Below are 22,755 nucleotides of genomic sequence, written 5' to 3' on the forward strand. Positions count from 1 at the left end.
CCCACTTCAAAACTTCCTTGGTCCGAGATGTAACTCTTCATCTGTGATTCTAAAGCAAAAAATCGTACAAATTCCTCCTAGACGACTGGTGAATACGAATTTAGCTTCATCTACGATTGCCTGGATCCTATCAACGACGAGCCATTGTATGCGAAGCTCTCACACACACGTTGAAGCGTCTGGGTGGTCACCCACTCATGCCACTTTTTCTCACGACCTGACTTAGAAACATAATTGTGGAGCAGGAGGGGTTAACATGGGTAGCTTTGGTGCGTTTAGCGTATGCACAACGTCGTAATGTGAGTGGACGACACCTTGATGAATTTTGTTCGCACAGTGACCGAATTATTATCGGATGCCCTACATTTTCTTTCGCTGTGAGTTGGCCTCACTTGGCTTGGAGTTAAGACGAGATATCACCATGTTATGTCCAGTCAACGGTAGCATCCCGTAGAGCTCACATACGAGAGAGTCATACGTACGCCAAGAGAGACTATCCAGGCAGGCTCGGGATTAGTCACAGTTTGCCTAAAAAGCAGTCATCAAATAGTGTAGTGATCGCAGGTTAAGCAGGTGAAGGCAGGCCCAGCAACCTGACCTCAGTTGAGCTAAGTCAAGTACGAAATAGGTGCCTTGGGCCCTGGAAACGCACCTGCACAATCTGAGGCGCCGCAAAGACGACCGTCACATCCTCCCTGGTACAAATGACATTCATGGCTTTTGCGGCTTTGCCCACCACCAAACTTCCAACCTAGTGCACCGTACGACCAAGACGTTGCCCCAAAACCCGAACTTTGCCCCGCAGTGAATTGCCCTCCAGTTTTCCCGCTCGAGATTTTGGCCAGTTCTCTCAACGACCTTCGCTCTTTCCCCCGGTTGAAGCCCAGACAAGACGCATCGCATCGTCCGTATTATGTCGTGTCGGCCCCGACAGAATCGCATTCAGGTCTCGGTTTCGCCACCTCATCTCTTGCATCGCTGAAAGAGCCCTTTTCTTTCGTGTGCCACCACCAATCATCGAAACCCCACCCCATCCTTGGGAATTTCCGTCTGTCCCTCTAGCCGTCATTCACTGGCTGGATCGCCCACAATCGGCTACTATTTAGGGTCTTTCCTGATTTAATTCTACAAACTGGACACGGTCCTTACATAGAGACACTTCCCCCAAGTCCTGTCTACGACTACCGACGTCGAATACCGTCAAGATGCCTCCCAAGAAGAAGGGCAACAAGGCTCGCGCCAACGACGACTGGGAGAATGAGCTCGGCGAGACTATCGCTCCTGCCGCCGCCGAACCCGCAGCTGATGCCGAAAAGCCAGCCGAGGGTGAGCCGGAGGAGGAGGTCAGTGGTCTCATGGCCACTCTGCGCAAGAACAGAGAGAAGAGAAAGAAGAAGGGCATCGAGGAGCCCGTAGCCGAACCCGAGCAGGAGGATGCCCCGTCGCCCAGTCTTGCCGAGAAGGCCCCTCAAGAGGCGACCATGGACGACGAGTTCGCCCTGCCGGAGAAGAAGGGCAAGGGTGGCAAGGGAAAGCAGGCCCAGGCCGCTGCCCCAGCTGGCGATGACGAGAACTCCGGCCGTGTCCTCACCAAGGCCGAGAAGGAGAAGCTGAAGAAGGAGAGAGAGAAGCAGCGCAAGAAGGAAAACGTGAGTTTGCAATGGCTCTTTCTATCCGTACGACCAATCTGACCACGCCCAAAATGCATAGGCCGCCAAGAAGAAGCCTGCTACTACCAAGGCAGAGCCCGCCAAGGCAGCAGCTCCCGAGAAGAAGGACTCCCCCACGCCCACCGCCGCTGCCGTCGCACCCCCTCCGGCCGAAGAGAAGGGTGGCAAGAAGAAGAAGATCCCTGCCGCCCTGGCCGCTCTCCAGAAGCAGCAAGAAGAGCTCCGCCGCAGACAGCAGGAGGACGCTGAATTCGCCGAGCAGGAGAAGAAGAGAATCGAGGAGGAGGAGCGGGCCGCGGAGGAAGAGAATAAGCGCAAAGAGGAGGCCAAGGCCCTCAAGAAGCAAAAAGAGAAGGAGAAGATTGAACAGCTCAAGAAGGAGGGCAAGTTCATGACCAAGGCCCAGAAGGAGGAGAAGGCCCGTAACGAGCGGAAGCTCCAGCAGATGCTTGCTGCCGGCATCAAGGTTGGCCCGGGCGAAGAGGGCGAGAAGAAGAAGGCTGTTTACGACAACAAGAAGAAGGGAGGCCGCAGCAAGGCGCAAGAAAAGGTAAATTCCGAGGACGGTGTGGATTTCAAGAAGTCGCTGTCGCTAACTTACTGGTTCACAGATCGACGAGGAGAAGGCTCTAGCCGAGGCTGCAGAGCGCGCCAAGAAGGAAGCTGAACGACTCATCAAGGAGGCCGAGGAAAAGGCCGCCAAAGAGAAGGCCGACGCGGAGGCTGCCGCTGCTGCCAAGAAAAAGGCGGCAGAAAGCGATCTGGAGGACGACTGGGAAGCAGCTGCTGCCTCTGACGATGATGACGTCAAGGACAGCTGGGATGCTGACAGCGACGAAGAGGCAGAGAAGAAGAAGGCCGCCAATGGCAAGGCCGACAAGAAGGATGAGGAGGCTGACGAGGAGGACGACGATGAGGACGATGACTCTGACTCTGAATCTGAATCCGACTCCGAGGACGAGAAGGAGACGGCGGCCCGTCAAGCCGAACTCCAACGCAAGAAGGAGGCCGCGGAGCGCCGTGAGAAGGCTCACCAGGCCGCGTTGGCTGCCAGATCCAAGGACAACCTCCGTTCTCCCATTTGCTGTATTCTGGGTCACGTCGATACCGGAAAGACGAAGCTTCTCGACAAGATTCGGCAAACTAACGTCCAGGAGGGCGAAGCCGGTGGTATCACTCAACAGATTGGTGCCACCTACTTCCCCGTCGATGCCATCAAGGCGAAGACCGCCGTCGTCAACCCTGACGGCGCCTTCGACTTCAAGGTCCCCGGTCTGTTGGTCATCGATACCCCTGGCCACGAGTCCTTCTCCAACCTGCGCTCTCGTGGTTCTTCTCTTTGCAACATTGCAATTCTCGTCGTCGATATCATGCACGGTCTCGAGCCCCAGACTCTGGAGTCCATGAGGATGCTCCGCGACAGGAAGACTCCTTTCGTCGTTGCCCTGAACAAGATTGATCGTCTGTACGGCTGGAAGAAGGTAGATAACAACGGCTTCCAGGAGTCTTTGGCGTTGCAGCCCAAGGGTGTCCAGAACGAGTTCAAGAACCGTCTGGAGCAGACCAAGGTCGCCTTCGCCGAGCAGGGTTTCAACGCGGAGCTCTTCTACGAGAACAAGTCCATGGCCAGGAACGTGTCGCTCATCCCGACTTCCGCCCACACCGGAGAAGGTATCCCCGACATGCTGAAGCTCATTGTCCAGCTCACCCAAGAGCGCATGGTCGGAGCCCTGATGTACCTTTCCGAGGTTCAGGCTACTGTTCTCGAGGTGAAGGCCATTGAAGGTTTCGGTATGACTGTCGACGTTGTCCTGTCTAACGGTATCCTGCGCGAGGGTGACAGGATAGTGTTGTGTGGTGTGGAAGGTGCCATCACCACAAACATTCGTGCGTTGTTGACGCCCGCACCGATGCGTGAGCTGCGTCTCAAGTCCGCCTACGTGCACAACAAGGAGGTCAAGGCCGCCCTGGGTGTCAAGATCAGTGCCCCTGGTCTCGAGGGTGCTATTGCCGGTTCCCGCATGATGGTCGTCGGCCCCGACGATGACGAGGACGACATCATCGACGAGGTCGAGTCTGATTTGGCCACTCTCTTCAGCCGTGTCGAGAAGACCGGTCGTGGTGTCAGTGTCCAGGCGTCCACCCTCGGTTCCCTCGAGGCCCTGCTTGATTTCCTCAAGGACTGCAAGATTCCCGTCGCCAACGTCGGTATCGGCCCGGTGTACAAGCGCGATGTCATGCAAGCCGGTATCATGTTGGAGAAGGCGGCCGACTACGCCGTCATGCTCTGCTTCGATGTCAAGGTCGACAAGGAGGCGCAGCAGTACGCCGACGACGTCGGCGTCAAGATCTTCACCGCAGACATTATCTACCACTTGTTTGATGCCTTCACCAAGCACATGGCGGAGCTCTTGGAGAAGAAGAAGGAAGAGTCCAAGATGTTGGCCGTGTTCCCCTGCGTGCTCAACACGGTTGCCGTCTTCAACAAGACCGGGCCCATTGTCGTCGGTGTTGACGTCGTTGACGGTCAACTGAAGATCAACACGCCCATCGCAGCTGTCAAGACCAACGCCGTCACAGGTGTCAAGGAAATCGTCAACTTGGGTAGAGTGTAAGTCCATGATCCCATCGGTCTCGTCTCTGACGAAGAAAAGAACAAGAACAATTTCGAAAGCTAACATGCTCTTAGTACATCTATCGAGCGTGACCACAAGCAAATTCCCGTCTGCAAAAAGGGACAGCCCTCGGTCGCCGTCAAGATCGAAATGGGCGGCCACCAGCCGACGTACGGTCGCCACCTTGAGGAGTCTGACGTGCTGTACAGTCTCATCTCGCGCGCCAGTATCAACACCCTCAAGGAGTTCTACCGCAAGGACGTCTCCAACGACGAGTGGCAGCTCATCATCAAGCTCAAGCCCCTCTTCGACATTCACTGATTGCGCAGTATCTACTACTCCCATGTACCTGTCTTTTCTGTCTTGTTTAGCTACATGACGAGGGAGACAGGGAGTCTGGAGGTGAAAAAATATGGAAAGGTTGAATGGTATAGGAAGTGGGTTATTTGGCTGCATGAAGGGATGGACATGAGAAGGGTTCTTTTTTTTTCCCCCCAGAGAAGTGATGTATGTGGATTTTCTGTCTACAAGGTGGTTTATCACCCCTCCAAAAGCATATGTTTATTTCCATGGTCATTCTCCAAATCAAAAAAGATCGCAAGCTGTAGGCAAAAAAGAATTTAAAAGAGATATTCGTCTAGAATTTCGGACTTGTCTTAAACGCCTCGGGCCTCTGGCTTCTTGAAGTGTTGAATGAGTGTATGTAGCATGGTGGCCAAACGATGCATTGCGCATGGGTTCAAGAAGAGGGTGAGATTGGCGAGAAAGTAGTACCTTATGTGCTGTAGTCTATATTCTTCTCGAGGGAATATCTCGAGGGGACATCGCCGTACTTGCACAAATTCGAGTCACAGCTGTTGAGGAAGACACTGCAGTAGATCAATACCTTGATTAAGTACAGCTCTTATTTGACGTGTGTATGGAAAAGAGGCCTCGGTCATTGTCAAATTCAAGTCATTTCTCTCATTCCATGATAACCGTCGAAGCTGCTCTAGCCTGATAACCCTATGCCAACCCGAAAGAAACCATAACTAAGGGTCTATTCTATCATCTTCGTTGCTTCTCGCTTTTGTTGTTGTCTTTTTTTCAAAGTTTCAGACACTGGTCGGGTCCACAGGATCCTATTTCGTGCCCTCGGCCTCAGCGTCAGCCTTTGCGTCGGCATCGGTCATCTCCTCATCCTTAGCCGCCGGAGGAGCCTTCTCAGCTTCGGCAGCTTTGCGAGCCTCCTCTTCGGCTTTCTTGGCGGCTTTCTCAGCCTCAACTCTCTCCTGCACGATGCGACGCTCCTCCTCGACCTTCTCGAAGTGGCGCTGGACGATAGGTCCGGCCATGGCGCGGATCTCGTCAATCTTGGCAACGTAGACAGCCTTGGTGGCGTCCTCGCCCTCATCGTAGAGCCAGTCCTGAAATATAGGTTAGCAGCCGCTCTCAAGTCGTATGCATTCCAGGAAATGTCTTACCTCGCTCGCCTCGAGCTTCTCCTTGATCTTGGTCTTCTCCTCGTCGCTAGCAAAGTCGGCATACTGGTCGTCAAGCTTGTTGCGAAGGTCGTAGATGAAGGTCTCGAGCTCGTTCTTCTTCTCCTCGGTATCGGCGACAAGCTTGTCCTCCATAACCATGGCAGACTCCTTCTCGAAAAGGGCGGTTCTTGCTGAGTCGGACAGGGAGGCTGTGCCGCTGACGATGGGAAGGTCGCCCTTGCGGACTTGCTTCTTGACCTTGCGGGTCTTCTTGGGAGCGTCCTCCTTGTTGTCAGTCTCCATGGCCTTTTGAGGTGGATAGATTGTTAGCTTCGGGATCTCTTCATCCTCGACATACGCGTAAGACGGGGGCGGAACAGATCGCAACTCCGTGTCGAAAGCTTGGCGCCGTCGTTTGAGCGGCGACTCTAAGCTATCAAGCACGTCGGCAGAAGAAAAAGTTTCGTAACGAGACGCCGCAACACTCACATCAGGGTCCTTCTTGTCGCCATCCTTCTCATCCTCCTTAACTTCCTCCTCGACCTCCTGGTCCTCAACGTAGTAGCCGCTCTCAACGTTAAGAACGCCGTGGATGTTCACACGAGCCTTCAGCTTGCAGATCATGAAGTCGTCCTTGCCGTCGGCCTTAACACCCTTGACAGAGAAGCGACCAATCCACGGGTTGATCTTTCCGGGGAGATCTTGGGGCTTGGCGTAGCGGGCCTCAAGATCAAAGGGCTGCTTGCGGTAGAAGGTAAGAATCTTGGTAGAGGGCAGAACGTTGCCGCGGTTGAAGACAGTCAGGCTGGTGTCCTCGTCGGGAATATCGGGAGCCTTCTCCCAGGCGAACTCAATGGGGTAGCTCATGATGTCCTGGACAGTGAAGTCGCGGACACGGAAAACGGGGGACAGAATAGCGCAGCTGAAGGCAGCGCCACGGGCAACGGCCTCGTCCTGGTTCAGGGTGAAAGACAGGGTCTTTCCGAAGAAAGCCTGGATGCGCTCCTTGAGGGCGGGAACACGGCTGCCACCACCAATGACCTCAATGACGTCGATGTCATCCTTGGTCAACTTGGCCTCGGCAAGAGCCTGCTCGAGGGGAACGTGGACGCGCTGCAGCAGAGGCTCAACGAGGGCCTCGAACTCCTGGCGTGTGATCATGGCGGAAACATCAACATCGTTCATGATGGACTCGATGTTGACGGGGGCCTGCTGGTTGGCAGACAGGATCTTCTTGCACTTCTCGGCGGCAGCGATGGTGCGGGCCATGGCACGGCCGTTGGAGTGGATGTCAATCTTGTACTTTCCGTTGAACTCCTTGCCCAAGTGCTCGACGAGAGCCTTGTCGAAGTCACGGCCACCAAAGTGGCGGTCGAAGGCGGTACCCTTGACGGCCAGCTCGCCCTTCTTGAACTCAACAACGGAGCAGGTGTAGTTGCTGTGGCCGATGTCGATGAAGGCAACACGGCGGGGCTGCTCCTCGGGGGCGGGGAGATCGAGCTTGGTGATACCCCAGCCGAGAGCGGCGGCAGTAGTGTCGTTCATGAGACGGAGGAGCTTCAGGCCAGCGATCTCGGCAGCATCGATGATGGCGCGGCGCTGGATGTCGGTGAACCAGGCGGGAACGCTCATGACCAAGTCGGAAACGGGAAGCTTCAGCTCAGCCTGTGTTGTTTGCTTGATCTTGCTGAGGTACATGGAGATCAGCTGGGTGTTGGAGAACTTCTCCTTCTTGCCAAGGTACGAGACCTCGACACCGACCTGGCCGTTGACATCGACGAGGGGAGCGGTAATGTACTGCTGCTCGAGCTGGGCATCGGGGTCGCTGGCAGCGCGTCCGGCAAGACGCTTGATGGAACCGACAGTGTTCTTGAGGTTGGAGATTTCTTGCGTCTTGGCGCTCTCGCCGAGGTATCGCGACTTGGGGCCGAATCCAACGACAGACCTATGGATAACAGTTAGTCTAACTGCATCATCATTTCGAATGACTGGGAGTTATCGGTTTGGACGTACGGCGTGGCGCGGTTGGAGACTTCATTGGAAATCTAGATTCGTTCGTTAGTCGTCGTTGTTCTGTCGCAAAATCTCTGCTTGTTTTTTTGGCGGGGGAGGGGCAGAGGTCGGGGTACGCACCACATCGACACCGCGATTTCTGGCGACGGCAATGACCGTCTTGAGGGTTCCGAAATCAACACCTAAAGGAAAGAACACAAAGGTCAGCAAGTATTCATCGAGGCGAAAGATACCAAGGCGGTAGAGAACGAGAGAGAGGCGCAAGCATACCGACGACACTCATGTTGGGTGGTAGTGTTCTTTCTGTGAGGATATTGTAAACAAGGATTGTCCGGCGGAGGTTCTGATGGCAGCGGGGTTGCGCTCACAACAACGCTCTGAGAAGAGGAAAGAGGTTTGTTGGGGGGTTCGAGTCTTGATCGAGTGATGGTAGATTATTCCGACTTGCGGGAAGGGTATTTGCAAGCGGTCGAGTCGAAAGGTCGTCTCGTCGAAAAGGTTGGGGGGGAGAAAAATGTCGAGTACAGACAAATGCAAGGTTTAAGAGTTTGTCAATATGCAAGAGAACCTGAAGGTGGGATGTGCGGGAGTGTGGAAAAAAAGTTGCAGTGCGCTCTAGCGTCACCAGGAAGTGTCTGGCCGGGCTGTACACCAAGTAAGTACTCTGAGGTAAGGCAGTGGTGAGTGGCAGGCGACAGAGGTGGATGAGGTGGGCGGGACGAGGAAGACCGGGGAGGTCCAGGTAGCGGTAAGGTACGTGGCCACACCGGATTTACTTTGGGGTATTGGTGAGGCAAGGAGGGCGGTCAGGTACCTTTTTTGGCACGGTACCTTACACTGGGTTTGGGCTTGGATTGTGTGTGCTGTCAAGTTGGGTACCTACAGTACCTATGGTATCGACGAGACGTTTAGCGTGCGATGCTCTGTAACTGGAGCGTCTTCTAGCGGACGTTTTCTTTGCTTGTAAGGGACGGTATTGCTGTGACAGTGCGCTCTGAGTAAGGTAAGGTACCTCGGAAAAGGCGACGATGTCTACCAAATGGTAAGGTAGGTAAGTACTCGGCGGGACGGGAATGACTTGAGCTGGGTGGACCCAAATGAATTTTGACGGTGTCAGGGCGCTGAAATAGTAGTGGAGGCCGAATGGGAAAGAAGATTCTCCTTCGTTCTCTGTCGTTCCTCATTGACTTGGCCCCCTGCTCGGGTCACCGTGCCACTCCGCGACCACCGTGGATTTCTTGTGCTTGCTGCCCCTCCACGCTGTTCCTCCACCCCGCCGCCACCCCTCACCAATCGTCCCTCTCTCCAACTGGCTCCCGCAGAAGTGAGGCAATGCAGACAGCAAAGAACCACATCCGCGTGTAAGGTAAGGCTGGCAGGCAGATGGGCTTGCTCGCCGTTGGTCTCTGCATGTCCTGTGAGCCATCCATACATACTACAGAGTTTGGGGTTATATTCATGAACGAATATGGCGGACCGCCTTGGTTTCGAAGCAATCAATCCATCCTTCGTGCCTTTGTCCAAAGCCATCCCTGTTCGTCGACAACGACAATATGCCTGTCATCCTTGCTCGTTTGTTTTATTTTGTCCAAACATCTGTGCTCAGCCGTGATGCAATACCTAGATATGGAGCACCTTGGACATCATCGTTGGTCACGAGGCCCGTCAATGTCAGGCTGCTCCTACGAGTCTGTTTTGTAAAGCATGCGACCAGACAACATGCTGCTTCTGCAGGTTGTTGCCAAGTACGATACGGTTCCGAGTCCACTTGAAGTTATCTAATCTTATCTTGGCGATACCCCTCTATTGGGTAATGGATCATGTCCATGCCGCGATGATTACCAAATGCATCTCCTTCCCCGACGCTCGACATCTTGTCCTTGATTAAGATTACTTCACAGCTTCCAACCGTCCACAGACCCGGTCACTTGGTCCTGTCATTTTTAACCACAACAGCCCATTGCACCATATCGTCAGGTTGCAAGAGTACGGATGCCTCCAAAATGCATTGCATTATGTAAATATTGCTAATAGCTTTCTGGTCAAATGGGCTTTCCAATACCCGCCTTGCTAGGCGTTGCACCTACAGCTCTTGCGCTATCAACCCATGGGTTTTACAAAAGAAATGAGAAAAGAATTAAAGAAAATACTCGAACCCAGTGTTGCCGGACGTCTTGACCTTCTCCTGCTTCTTTATTGAAAGCCCTTCAACGCCATGATATGCAAATTTATCCATTCTATCGCACAACGTCGTTGCTTCGCCCCCAACGCTCCACTACTGTCTTCTCTTGGGTGAGTGATCGCGGCTGTCATGGCCTCCGCTTGAGCTTTCGCCCTCAGACTGGACATCTTCCAGAGGGATCGTGCGGACCAAGCTGGCTCTCGCAAGAGGGCTACGACCGCCTCTAGCCGAGTGTGTTGCGTTCATCCCTTGCCGTGGCAGGCCTTCTCCAGACTGTGGCCGACCCGAAAAGTTGTTGTCAACTGAGCCCATCCGGACATTGTCGGTGTACTCCTGGCCTCTGTCCATCGGATCCGGGACGTCTTGGAATCCTCCTCTCTTCATCTCAGCATCGGAATATTCGTAAACCTGGCCAGTGGTTGTAGTCTGAGCTCCAAATCGCTTAGAGTTGGACAAAAACTGGTTGAACTGGCTTTGCTGTGCAAGTTCGTACTTCTTGCGATCCTCCTCACCCATGATACTCTCCACACGACGGGGCATGTAGACCGAGTTGCCAGCGGTCTGCGACGACACCATACTATCGAATGAGTCGCGTGACTGCAAAGCCCATGCCGGACCGAAACCACTAGGACCGGATCGGTTGACGGTGACTTGAGAGTCGTCGGCGTTGACATAGAATCCAGCAGCAGACTTCTTTCTGGCAGCGAAACGTCCCTCGATTTGCGATGGCGGCTGGACGACACTGTGCTTGCGGCCCATAGGGCCCATGTTGCCTTTGCCGCCAGCGATGCTCTCCTTCCGGGCCTCGGCGGCAGGAATAAACGTTTCGGGCACGATGTTGAGCTCGTCTCCACCTTCCTTGGCTTGTTCAATGGCCTCTTGAGCAGTAGTCTCAGTGTCGGCGGTGGCGGCATCAGCTCTCGGGCCTCCCCATGTTCTCTGACCAGCCGTGAAGATACCGTAAACCATGTAAAACCAGTTGAAGAAGGGGTTCAAGATGAACATGATCGGGTACAGCCAGATCTTGAATCGACGGAGCTTGGCACCAAAGTACAACATCATGAGCCAGTTGAGTCCGAGAGAAATTGCAATGAAACCGACCGGCAAGTTGTCAACCTTCTTGGAGGTGGTGATGATGGCGAGAACCATGATGAAGAACAAAAGAGCCGTGGTTCGAATGGTGTTTTGCATGAATCGAACAAGAACCAGAATAGGGTAACGCTTCCAGAGACGCCAATCAGTAAGCATGCAGACTTCGTTGGACAGGAAACCCAGGAACCAACGTCTACGCTGCTTGATAAGGGATCTGTAGGTCTGGACAGCCTCGGTCTTGCAGAAGGCGGAGGTACACATCTGAATCTGATATCGCTTCTTGGCTCCGATCATGAACAAATGCGTCAGCCAGCGGTCCTCGCCTAGATGGCACTTGGCGAAGTCGAAAAGATCCTCGCACTGCTCAGCTTTATCGGCAAAATAGTACTTGGCCATGCGGCGGAAAGCAGAGAATCGAAGCATCGTCAAAGCACCGGGAAGACAAGTGACAGCGCCACATCCGGACTCGACAGTTCGCTCGAAAAGTTGGCCATGAATATACTCCATGTCTTGGAGCAGTGTAATCAGGCTATGCTTCTTAGTCGTAGACGTGATAACACCGGTCATGGCCAACATGTCTCTGGGGTTACCAGGGCTCATTTCCATATCGAAGACGAAGTTCTGCAGGCAGGTAGGGTCCAGAATACAGTCGGAATCGATGAAAAGAATGAAGAGGTTGTCGTTTCTCTTGAGGTAATGCTCGTAAACCTTGTCGATGAGTTTAAAGGTAGCCTTCTGGCAATGACGCTTGCCGCCGTGGGGAAATCTGGAGACGGTGATGCGGGCGGATTTGTATGAGACGTCGATACTCTTGGGGTATGTCTCCAACGTCAGCGGGACACCCAGCTTCTCGAGAGTGTTCAGGTAGAGTTCGTCTTCCTGATCACCGTCGAACGAGAGGAAGACGTGAATGCACGAGGGCGGGTAGTCGCAATCGACAACGGAGTTGATGGCAACAACGAGAACATCGGGGTCCTCCTTGTAAACGGGCATGACAATAACGACCTTTGGTGCCGAGACTTCATCCAGAACCTGCTTGATTCTCTTCGTTCGTCCGAGCTGGTTGGTAACAAGCTGATAGACGCAGAATAGCCATGGGATGGTCAGAAGACCAGCAAAACTCCAGAAAGCGAACCACTGAAGCACATCGACCATGTTGGTTGGCCAGTACTTTACGACAGCACTGGGCAGAGGCAGAGTGACGATCATGATTGGGAGGAAAATTGCTCTAGTGAGAATCATAAGCTCGACCATCTTTCGTGTGAGAGGATTGCGTGACGCTTCCACTTACCTAAAACAAGTGAACAATATGCCAACAATAACTGCCAATACTCGAATCGACCAGTGCTCGGCCTTGACGAAGACCTTCCATAGGCAGTACAGGAATGCAGCAATCCATAGGAACCATTCGAGGATGGCTGCCAACATCACCAATCCGACGATGGAAGTGTAAACAATCTGGGCATATCAGCAAGTGAGAATTGATACACAAGTGACAAAGGAGCTCACGTCTTTGGGGGCCCAGTAATTTTCATCACCAGGCTCCGCCATCTTGACAAGATAACTGTAGTCTTCCATCGTGTTTAAGGAATGTGCGCTGAATCGACGATACACGAGCGGTAGAAGCAAACGCAGGCGGGCAAGGAGCCGACCGAAAACCGCAACTTCAGCTGGGTAGAAGAGGTCCACGCCGCGGTGAGGGAGGCGGGATCGTGCAGATAAAGCGTGTTGTCGTCGGGTAGTTGCAGCTCGCTTGTACGGCGCGTACTATGTTTAACACTCGTTTTCTTGAATCCAGTCGGACGGGTGTGTCGGGCTGGAGTCAAGACGCTTCCGTTGGCGCGGCACAACTTGAGCAAGGTATCCGAACAAAGTAGTCGGTAACCGCGGAAAGGCGAGCTCTGATGGTTCGGCCGTGAATATGGGCAAAGCCACCTTTTTCTTCGAGTGAGGTGAGCTTGGGGTGACTTGCGATGGGCCGGATGAGGAAACGACTCACCTCCAAGTAGTGGCCGGCCTGTTCAGATTGGCCAAGAGAAGGTCGGTCGCGACACTCAAGCTCAGATGGGCTCTTATGAGGTCAACGAGTACATCATGAGCGGAGATCAGCCAGAGAGGACAAAGAAAGATCGCGGAGCGACGGAGACTAAAGGAGACGCTGAGTAGAAAATCAGATGACGGGAGATGTTGGCTGGCTCCTACTCGTCTTAAGAAGCCTGGGGCGTAACATGGAGCAAGACGGAAAAGGAAAGGGTCCCAAAGACGGGGGAGGCGCGAACAGGGTTCGAGGCTCGATAGAGCCGCGCCCGTCTAGGATCGATCCGGTAATACCTCACAGACCGATGGGGGAGGGGGGGTCTGGATGGTCCAAGTTGAATAGGTGGGTAAGGAGGATGATTAGGTATTCAGCCCAAGGGGATCAAGCAAACAAGCAGACAAGCAGGCAAAGAGCAGCTCTCAGGGATCACCGACCTGCACGGATCACATTAGCCGATTGATGGATGGGCGCCAATGTCAAGCCAGGCGAGGCATCATTTTGGCGCGGATAGCCACCCGATTGCGCACATGGAGGGGCTCTTGGTATTGCGACCGGCCGGTTCGAGTTGCAAGCTGTATGCCTCGCGGGACCTAGGAGACGTGTTTCTACAGTTTCCTAGACGTCCCCGGCGCCTGGTACCTGGCAAGATCGATGAATCGGGTTGCCCTCGCGGCAATAGCCTCGCTCAGAAATGCTGGATCAGTTAACCGGGCAAGATAATTAGAATGGCATGTGGCACGACTGTCAGGACCCTTGGTGCGACATGCCTCGTGTCTACAACTTCCCACGCAGCCGGATTCTCGACGGAATGCTAATCACGCAAAGGTGGTTTGGGGTTATCACCCGTCCTCGTGGTCTCGTTTAGATCCGCGATCGTTGCTGAAATATGATGTGCTTCTGATGCTAACGGCGACTACGTAGGTCAAGGCTCTCGTTGCTGGGAACAACTATGAGTAGGAGACGGACGTGATCGTCAACTCTGGAATGCACAGCCCAGCCGAGCCCCGTGAGAGTTCTTCCGCACACCTCTTGGATCGGGGTCTACCTTTCCTGTCTGAACGAACAGCCCAGACCCTTTGGGGTAAGGTAGGTATCCCGCATTTCCAATATTTGAGCATATTTGTGAAGAATGTGACGTACACGGCAGGTGAACGGGGAATAATTACCGAAGCGATGTGAGAGTAGCAAAGTAGGTATGCACTGTTGGCACTCAAGGACCCGACGTGAAGTTGCATTTGCCCTTGGTGAAGCAGGGGGGTCAGTTGTATTAGCTAAGCTGATCAAAAAGGGTCAAGTCCATTTAGGGAAGGGTCAGGCAGGGATCACAGGTGGGTCGTCAGCACAGCCGGGACTTCGGGCGGTAGGGGCCGCTGTATCAAAGAACTTCCGGTGCCCTGTACGGCCACCTTATTCGACCGCCATCGCGTTAGGGTAAATGCAAAGCATCACCCCATGAATTAAGGTGAAGTGTCTCTTTTTGAGTTTGTGATGGAATGTTCTGTTCTCACAGTCGGTAGTCACGTAGTTTAGACGCCGCAATCCGCCCGCTTAACCCTGCGCGCGGTTGCCGTAGAAGCCATTCCGGTTGGCTTTTGCCACTCCGTGACCGTCACCTCCCAACAAACAATGACAAACACCCATCCGTAAAGTGCTTTCTAGAGGCAGCATTGCTATGGTAGGTAAGGTGAGCTTGGAGCACACCAAGAACCGAGCGAGGCACCTCGGTCAAGCAAGCTTCAGGTTGGTATGTATACTGGGGCCAGTACTCCGTAAACCCTTACTATCAAACGCTGGAAAGATGATCCCTGCCAGCTGGAATGTGACTGAGGTGACGGAAGGAAACATTGGTGATTCGCATCTGGGGCTTCCCGTCTTCCATCGCACTTTGTGAGGGACGGGACATCCAGAAGGAAGGAAATATGATTGGCGCACCTCCCTCAAGGTTAGCACACCGAACCTTGCCCTGAGGCGCTAAGACGATTTGGTCCAGGGGCAGCCAATCTTGCCGACGACGATCCCGGCGCCTGTGGGGAACTCTTTCCCAAAACATCCATCGCGCTTGTCTTATTTCACTTCTCCAAAGTCGACGAGGATTCAGGAAAGAAACGAAATTCTCCGATATCCACGGCTATGCAACCACGAATGATCCCGTCTATTTTGGGGCCAGAACCAAACGAGACGACTTTCTGCCGCATTCGACCTCTTTCACAGTCCACACAACCTTCTTCCAAATCATCTACTCCAACTCCGGCCGCGTCCCAAGGCATCTGACCTCAAGCTTTGCTAGCGATATCTCGATTCAAAACCAATGTCTACAACAAGTCCCCGCCCAACTCCTCACGTCCCTCAATACGCTCGAATCCTCCTTTACTGATCCTTCCATCTCCCTGTCTTCCAGTCTAAGGTGGGCGCAGTGTTGCCGTGGTCGGTGCTGAACATCTCTTACCTAGCCGGTGGATATGGACATGGTACCATACAGATTCCACCCCAAGACGTCCGTGGACGTCCGAGCAACCCAGGATCAGCCGGAATGTGATATTTCAGGACACACTGGGACAACGGCGCCATACGCCCACGCGTGCCTCGCTCACCCCCCACCCGCTTCCAGACCACCCCTCTACGGATACGCGCTCCTACTCCCATCCATCCTCAACCTGCTCGAAGATGGCATCACGCTGGCGACAGATAGTTGTTTGCGGTCTCGATTTGCCACGCGATCGCCCGCCGCCGCCGACTCAAGTTTCGACTTGTGTGGCTAGTAACCTCCTCAACCACCTCAAATGTGAAAGCGACACGTCGTTGTTGTCAATTTGAATTGTCAGCATTTTTACTCGGCACTGGCTTGGAGCACATCGGCCAAGTCCGCCGGATACACTGCATCAGCGACCTGTTCCGTTTGCGATGCCTTGGTTGAGGCAGGCGTCGTGAGAACCTCGACATCGGACGAATGAAGCGAGCTTATGCACAAATAAGGTCAAGGTTCGGCCCAATAATGTTGCCCAGCCATGTCAAGCTGTCGCCATCGGCTTCGACACGCGCACAGGGTCCTGTTCGCCTTTTGCCATCGCCCTGGCTGTAGACATACACTTTCGACCTGCATGAACCTCGAAGCACACCTTCGGCTTTTTTGCAGCCCGTCTTGCGTCCGCCGGACGTAGGCCATCCAACGTCCGGTCGCGGCTGTAGTCGCGGTGTAGCTGTGCTGAACAGCTGCGTGGCAACAATGGCAGCGCCAAATGCACAACATGTTGTTGTCGGGACGTTTCCTGCCGCAAACGAGAAACAAAATTCTTTTCACCGAGACTCGACTGGCCAGCGTCAACTACCTACGATGCAACGTCAGCCTAGTGATTTCTTCCAAGATGAAACGAACGATGACACCCTTTCCAAGAAATGGTATTGCCTACGCCAACTGAAACATGTGCACTTCGTATTTCCTCTTGCCCACAGCTAATGCTTGCCAAGAAGCACCATCGAGTTACATCAGATCTAGCACCGTCGACCAGTGCCATGACGCCCCACCCCACTTCACACCAGCTCTCGAACCACACATCGGGTCGACTGTAAGCCACACCCGCAACCATCTTGTGCAAAATTCTAGCCCAACGGACCCAGCGATTCAGCTGCAAATCCTGTGAGAGTACAAGATCAGGCTATCAGCCAACTCGCTAGAATGAACCGGTTGAAAAGCACATTTACGCTTGCCTACCTCTTGCCGTACCGCCGTGAGTGAATCATTTGGTGAGATTCGCCCGTGAGAAATGACTTCGATCAAAATCACCTGTCCCGGTTCGGAAGAGGCACTGGCGATAATGGTTAAGCCGGTTTGCTCATGCACTTGTTACCTTTCTCGATATTGGACATCTACTTCTCTTTACCAAAAGAATGTTGAATGTGGGAATTCTCCTCTGCAAAGAAAAGGCGGCAGTGATCCCAGGGTCAATCAACCAGAATGATGACTTCAGATCTTATAGGTACTGTACCCACTTGCTTAGCTGGTGTAGTAGAGATCTGCTTTGCACCCATCCATTCCACCTGGCATTCCTCGCCCCTCCGTCATCGTCACCCTCACGCACGAACTACGATCTAGCCGGTGACTGGCCACCCTTGCAACCCATGGCTCTTCTTCCATATGAATCCTGAGGTTATCAACCAATTGTTGATCGCAGCTTGGCTTATATACTTGTCAGTCTGCCATGGGTCTCGGCTAGATCGTGGAGTTTTACGAGCCTGAAAAGCTGGTAAGCTCCGGTGACGAGAGTATACTTGGCCGCGTTTGGCGCCTTGCATGAATTTGTCTGCCTCGATGAACCTCAGGAGCCATCCTGCACCTTGGAAGTCTTGGCAGTTGCGGCAACCTCCAGTGGGTTGAGTTGGTGGCGTCTGGAAGACTGCAATAAAGTGTATCCTCAGAACCTAGTTCTGTATGATGGTGCGTTCTTCACGTCCTGTTATGGAAGCGAGGTTTCCTCTTCGTTAGCAAACTCTACTGGCACTTGCGAACCCGGCGAGGCTGTTCCTTTCGATCTCCTGGTCTGGGCGTAGAGTGCATGGCCGGCATGTGACGCTTGTGAACAGTACCGTGGTGATGTGTTGAAGGAGTCTCTGACTGCTCTACATCGTTGCCAGCTTCTACGTCCCAGTCGGAGCAAGGAGTCTGTGCCCGTGCAAAATAGTGTCCACGCTTGGTTGATGATTCATACCAATCAACGTCACTTAGCTGAAGCTTGCGAACCCGTTGTCCGCCGCGGTCTTTTCCGCGATCTGTTCGATTATGATGATAGGAAGTTGGCTTCTCGTGGCCTGCTTGGGGGTTGTGAATATCTAGGTGTGCTTTCATTGGGTTTGGGCAGTCGTTACCATCCGGATCCTCGCTCTCGCGAAGATCATAGTTCAAGACAAGGTTCTTGATGCGTTGCTGCTCCTCTCTTTCGGCTTGTTGCTGAGTTTTCATAGCCACAGCAAATGTTGAGTCGGAAGGAAGTTCCACAGTACGCGTCTGCGAAGCTTGTTAGCAAAGATGATAACTGCACCCAACCCACCACAACTTCACCCACCTGCTGACGGTTGCCCTTCTTCGTCAAGAGCGAAAAGGCCATTGTGCTACTGGGAGCGGGCACACTAGTATCTCCAGAGTCGGCTGCTGTTGCCGACTCCTTGCTTTTGCCGCGGACGGGCAGTGGCACGTCGAACAAGGGTTTGCGCTCGAACTTGCGAGACTCCAGACTCTCGGCCATCATCTTTGCGTATTCACGTTCAAACTCGGCCTCGGCTTCCGGATCAACTTGTTCCTGCTGGCGAGTGACCACGATAGCCTCATCCTCGCTATCGGAGTCCGCATGAGACATGTCGACGTCATTGTCCTGTTCGTACGACTAATCAGTAACGGGTTGGGCCAGCACGACCTATGCAATTCTCTTACCTCAGCATCTTCGTCAGAATCAGACTCTTCTTCGTCAGCTTCGGGCTCAGGCAAATGTTCATCTCCATCCTCATCGTCCGAAGATGACCCGATGGATGCATCATCGGCCTCGAGCGTCTTGTCGGCTCCCGAGACCTTTTGGTCCTGAGCTATGGCAAGCTGGAATGCCTTTGAAGCCTCTTCGAGGTTGGTTGCCAATTTCCACTGGGGTCGTGTAAGGGCGAAAGTGTCTTGAACAATGAACTCGATGTCCATGGGCAGCGATTGCTTGGTATAGATGTAGTACTATCATGTATTAGTCGACGGGAAGCAACGCGCGAAATCCAAAGAAACAAACCTGGAAGAACGACAAGAAGTAGTCCAACTTCTTGCCAGCCGCACCCTTGGCAAAGTACATGCCACATGTCTCCAAGATAGTCGCAATCAAACGAATGCGGAAGAAATCATCGGGCAAATCAAAATGATTTAGTCGACCAGGGATGGGCGGACCACCGTGGCCAAATGTCATAATCTTGTACATGGTGTCGAAGACGACTGGATGCTCAACCATTCGGTAGTTGTAGAGTTCACCAATGTACTTGACCTCGGAAATCCTTCGCTGGTAGAACTTGAAGTCGTTTTGCTCCAGCCCGAAGCTGATCGATTCCATGACAGTGTCGATAACCCTGACGACGAAAGCGGGGTGATAGCGGTAAATTGCGCTGAGAAGAATTGCGAGAAGATGGATGTTGCCGTACTTGACTTTGCCCGGCTTAGAGAAAACCTTTTCAAGAATGGTGACAACCTTGTCGTACGGTTAACTTCTGACGACACTGCAGTGATCAATTTTGACTTACCTCGGCCTCCTCCCAGTGAAGTCTGCGAATCTGCTTCAAGACCTTACTGTAATTACGCTTAGTCATGTCCATGTAGATCAACTTGCGAATAAACAGCTCCATGGGAGTGCGCTCCTTTTGCTGAATGGCAGGCCGGTCAGGAGGGTCAACATAGTAGACAGCGTTCTCAATGAGCATGCGTTCGGCTTGGCCAATGTGCTGGACAGACTTCTTGCGTTGCAATGTCTCGAGAAAGGTTGCCATGCGCGGTGAAGTCTCCGGGTTCCGCAAAAGGTATCGTCCGCAGTTCTCTAAGAGATTGCAGATGATCTCGATGTTCATCCTCGAGAAGTCGTCGAGGCTGACTTTGAGGCAATGAAACACAACGTGCTCCGGAACGATGCCAAATTTGGTCAGTTCAGCAAGGTAGCGAATATTGCTCAAGCGCACTTGGCCCAGGAAGTCTTTGTCCTTTCGTCTTTGCAGGCTGCGAAATTCGGCATCAAGATAGTCGACAAGGCCTTTGGGGATATCCGGCATGTATCTACCCAAAGTGGCAGCGAGCCTGGCCCATGAGGGCAGCAGGTCGCCGCGGCCTTTGGGGACTTCGGTCAAAGCCTTGATCAGCCTGTTGCGCGAGGCTTTCGAGTTGAGGTAGCAGAAGTCGATAGCGGCTTGGTCAATAACATCCTTGTTGGTGAGATCCGGCAGACGGGCCAACACTGCGTCCACCTGAGCACCAATCGTCTTGTTGGCGATGGAGGTGGACTGGTCTTCGGCTGCGTCCGGGACCTTGTGTGGTTCCGGTGCATCGGTAACTTCCACTTTCCTGCCCACTTGCTCCTCGTTATCGGACTTCTTCTTCTTACCGTCGTCCAAAAGAATGCCTGGAACTTTGCCCTTCAGGTCGACGAGGTTTTCGTAGAAGCGCCGCTCATCTTCATCCTCCCAAATACCAGCACCGTCACCAAGACCTCGAAGATAGTCACCAGCCTTGACCAGACCGATCGAGCCATTGGTATTGCCCAGCGAGTCATCGCTCTCCTTGAGATCAGGCATGTCAGCGCCAATAGCGTCCGCGATTGCCTGAGCATTGGCTACCAGCCGCTCCTGGGCCTTCATTTGCTTTTCAAAGTTGGCCTGGCGATCTTCAAAAACCTCGCCAGACTTGACGTAGGCCTCAGCATTGCGGCGAGCTTGGGAATGGATGGATTTCTGGTCCCGAACGACATGACTTTTGACGTCCTCAAAGTACTTTTTGAGGATAGTCTTGAACTTCTCCTGAAGCTCAGGGGGTGTGAACGGCTGATCTTCGGTGTCGATGACTTGGTCTTCGCCGCCGCTCTCCCCGTGTACGATTCCGTTGGCAGTCTTGGTCGCGCCGTCCTCCTCAACTGTCTTTCGTCCCTCAGCAGCCGAAGACTTGACGCCCAAAATATCCCAGCTAAAGGCCTTGACGAAGATGACGAGTAGAGGCAAGTTTACGTGTTCCCGATCATGGCCAAGTAGATCCTTGAGTACCTCGAGGGGAAAAGGCTCGGCAGCGCCGCTCCTGTTTGCCTGCGCTCTAGGCTTCAGCTCAGCGACCTTCCCTGTAGCACCCTTGGTAGCATCGTCTGGTCTTGTAACGTCATCGAGAGTTCGCAGAACATCAACCAGCCAAAGTTCGGTGACAATGCGCAAGAGCACACGCTGGCGCGTCAAGCGCTCTTTCTCCTCCTTCTCGCGGACCTCGGGTGCCAACGACTTGAGCAAGCTCTTGTCGGGCGTTGCCATTCCCTTCCCAAGCAACCATCCTAGGTATTCGGTGAACTCGCTGGGACCAAAGCGCTGGTGTAGAGCACTGACAATTTCGACGCCAGCTTCGATCTCGCCGGGGGACTTGAGTCTGCATAGGCCCTCGAAGCAGGCAGAGACAATTTCGGAGAGGTACTTGTGCAGACTGAGGGTGCGGATCTCTTGGAGGAAGGTATTTAGGGTCGCGGCCGATACGGCGGTTCGAAGGCGCTTGATGAAGGCGGTATTCTTCTTGAGAGATGAATCGAGAGATTTGCTGACAGCAAACAGATCTGTGTAGGAGAGGCAAGTCAGAGGAGGGGTATTGGGCATGGTGGGGTCTGAACCCGATGTACGAACCTTGCTCGCCATCCCAAGCGCGGGTGTTCAAGGAGCGCAATTCACCTGAGTGGCTGTTAGCGAGATGCCGCATAGTAGAAGAGAAGGCGGCGGGCGGGCGGGAGAGCGCAACTGACGCTTCCTGGCACGATCCATGGCGGATCGTGAGAATCGAGTATTGTATATGCAAGGGTTGAAAGCGGGCGGGCGCTACATAGGGCAGGATGGCACTGATGATGTCGGGAGCTGATGCTATGGGATCGAGTGTTGTAAACGAGTGTGACTCTGCGCGTCAACATGGGCCGGCATCGGTAAGATTATTCGCAGCGGCAGGCCTTGCCTGGGGGGGGCAAGTGGTCGTGTCGGTTCGGGTTTGCGTGAATGGTGTCGTTGGCGATTGTATTGGCGGTGCTGAGAGAATTCTTGACCTGAGGTGAAGGTGAGGAGCCGTTTGGGTTGCCTGTCGCTGCTGGATCTGCACAAGGGAAGTCAGGGCAGCGACGGTGGCGGTTGTGTTTAGCGGGTTTTCGGTACGGAGTAGTGGCCTTGGAGATTCAGGAAGGTCGCGAAAAGCCCTCCAGGTTTGCAATGGAGGAAGGCTGCACAGGCGCCTTGCAGTGAGAGTTTCGGGGGGAGGAACCTACTTAGCGCTTGGTTCCTGCTGTGAATGACCTGTAGGCTGTAGCTTAGGTGGGTGGGCTGCCAAGGTAGCATCTGATTTGCCGCCTTGGGTGCCGCATTTCACGGTCATCTAAGCGGTCCGGGCGGTGAGCGTCATGACCCGGCGCTCTGGGTACCTTTGTCGTTTACCTCACAGGTCCACTTCCCACATTCACCAGGGAAAACCTGTCCCCGTCGCTCCATAATAGCATACCTACATAGTAGGTAGGACATTGGGTGTAGCCCGGAGCATTGTCGGGAGGATTTACGTTGATGCGAAGGTGGAAGGACGGTACGGACGGGAAGACAGCTTCATGGGGTTCAGTCATATCACTCAGCTAGATGAGAAAGTCTCATGTTCCATTAGCTTGAAAGTGTATTCTCAACAACCCGAAGATGTCAAGCCAAACATGGGAAATACGAGCTTTGGTGAGTCTTGAAAGTTTCAACGCCCATTTTTGTGGCTTCGTGATGAATGCCTTCATCCCCACTCATGGCCCCAGCCGTGAGACACATTGCCTTGGAGAAAAGACGAGACAAGATACGAGCACAATCTGGGTAATGCCGATCTGCCAATTTGAAGTGTCCACGAATCACCGTCTCAATTGGCCAATGACGGACATGCAAGAATCAAGAAAGCAAGTCTGCCAATCTTATTGTCGACAAACCA

At 53.5% G+C, this 22,755-nt stretch overlaps 4 protein-coding genes across 4 annotated transcripts; 1 reads left to right on the forward strand and 3 right to left on the reverse strand.

The window, feature by feature from the left end:
* Window positions 1-702: 702 nt before the first annotated feature.
* Window positions 703-4,928, forward strand: HER10_EVM0004644 (uncharacterized protein). The gene is made up of 4 exons (XM_035474280.1): window positions 703-1,649; window positions 1,711-2,220; window positions 2,282-4,281; window positions 4,360-4,928. Exons 1-4 carry the CDS (start codon window positions 1,206-1,208, stop codon window positions 4,604-4,606), a joined length of 3,201 nt encoding a protein of 1,066 aa, XP_035326799.1. The 5' UTR covers window positions 703-1,205; the 3' UTR covers window positions 4,607-4,928.
* A 269-nt stretch (window positions 4,929-5,197) lies between these two features.
* On the reverse strand, window positions 5,198-8,836 carry HER10_EVM0007362 (hsp70-like protein). Its single transcript, XM_035483036.1, has 6 exons — window positions 8,032-8,836; window positions 7,882-7,943; window positions 7,762-7,793; window positions 6,238-7,693; window positions 5,749-6,054; window positions 5,198-5,691 (listed from the first exon to the last, which is right to left on the reverse strand). The coding sequence occupies exons 1-6, from the start codon at window positions 8,042-8,044 to the stop codon at window positions 5,407-5,409; spliced, it is 2,154 nt and encodes a 717-aa protein (XP_035326985.1). The 5' UTR covers window positions 8,045-8,836; the 3' UTR covers window positions 5,198-5,406.
* A 430-nt stretch (window positions 8,837-9,266) lies between these two features.
* HER10_EVM0005911 (class VII chitin synthase) lies at window positions 9,267-13,198 on the reverse strand. The gene is made up of 3 exons (XM_035475513.1): window positions 12,545-13,198; window positions 12,327-12,493; window positions 9,267-12,263 (listed from the first exon to the last, which is right to left on the reverse strand). Exons 1-3 carry the CDS (start codon window positions 12,611-12,613, stop codon window positions 10,037-10,039), a joined length of 2,463 nt encoding a protein of 820 aa, XP_035326879.1. The 5' UTR covers window positions 12,614-13,198; the 3' UTR covers window positions 9,267-10,036.
* Window positions 13,199-16,766: 3,568 nt separating this feature from the next.
* Window positions 16,767-22,000, reverse strand: HER10_EVM0000215 (MIF4G domain-containing protein). Its single transcript, XM_035470008.1, has 5 exons — window positions 21,563-22,000; window positions 21,447-21,491; window positions 19,332-21,379; window positions 18,833-19,279; window positions 16,767-18,780 (listed from the first exon to the last, which is right to left on the reverse strand). The coding sequence occupies exons 1-5, from the start codon at window positions 21,579-21,581 to the stop codon at window positions 18,310-18,312; spliced, it is 3,030 nt and encodes a 1,009-aa protein (XP_035326427.1). The 5' UTR covers window positions 21,582-22,000; the 3' UTR covers window positions 16,767-18,309.
* Between the last annotated feature and the right edge of the window lie 755 nt (window positions 22,001-22,755).

The sequence above is a fragment of the Colletotrichum scovillei genome (assembly GCF_011075155.1).
Source record: "Colletotrichum scovillei strain TJNH1 chromosome Unknown Contig00011, whole genome shotgun sequence".
Lineage (NCBI taxonomy): Eukaryota > Fungi > Ascomycota > Sordariomycetes > Glomerellales > Glomerellaceae > Colletotrichum > Colletotrichum scovillei.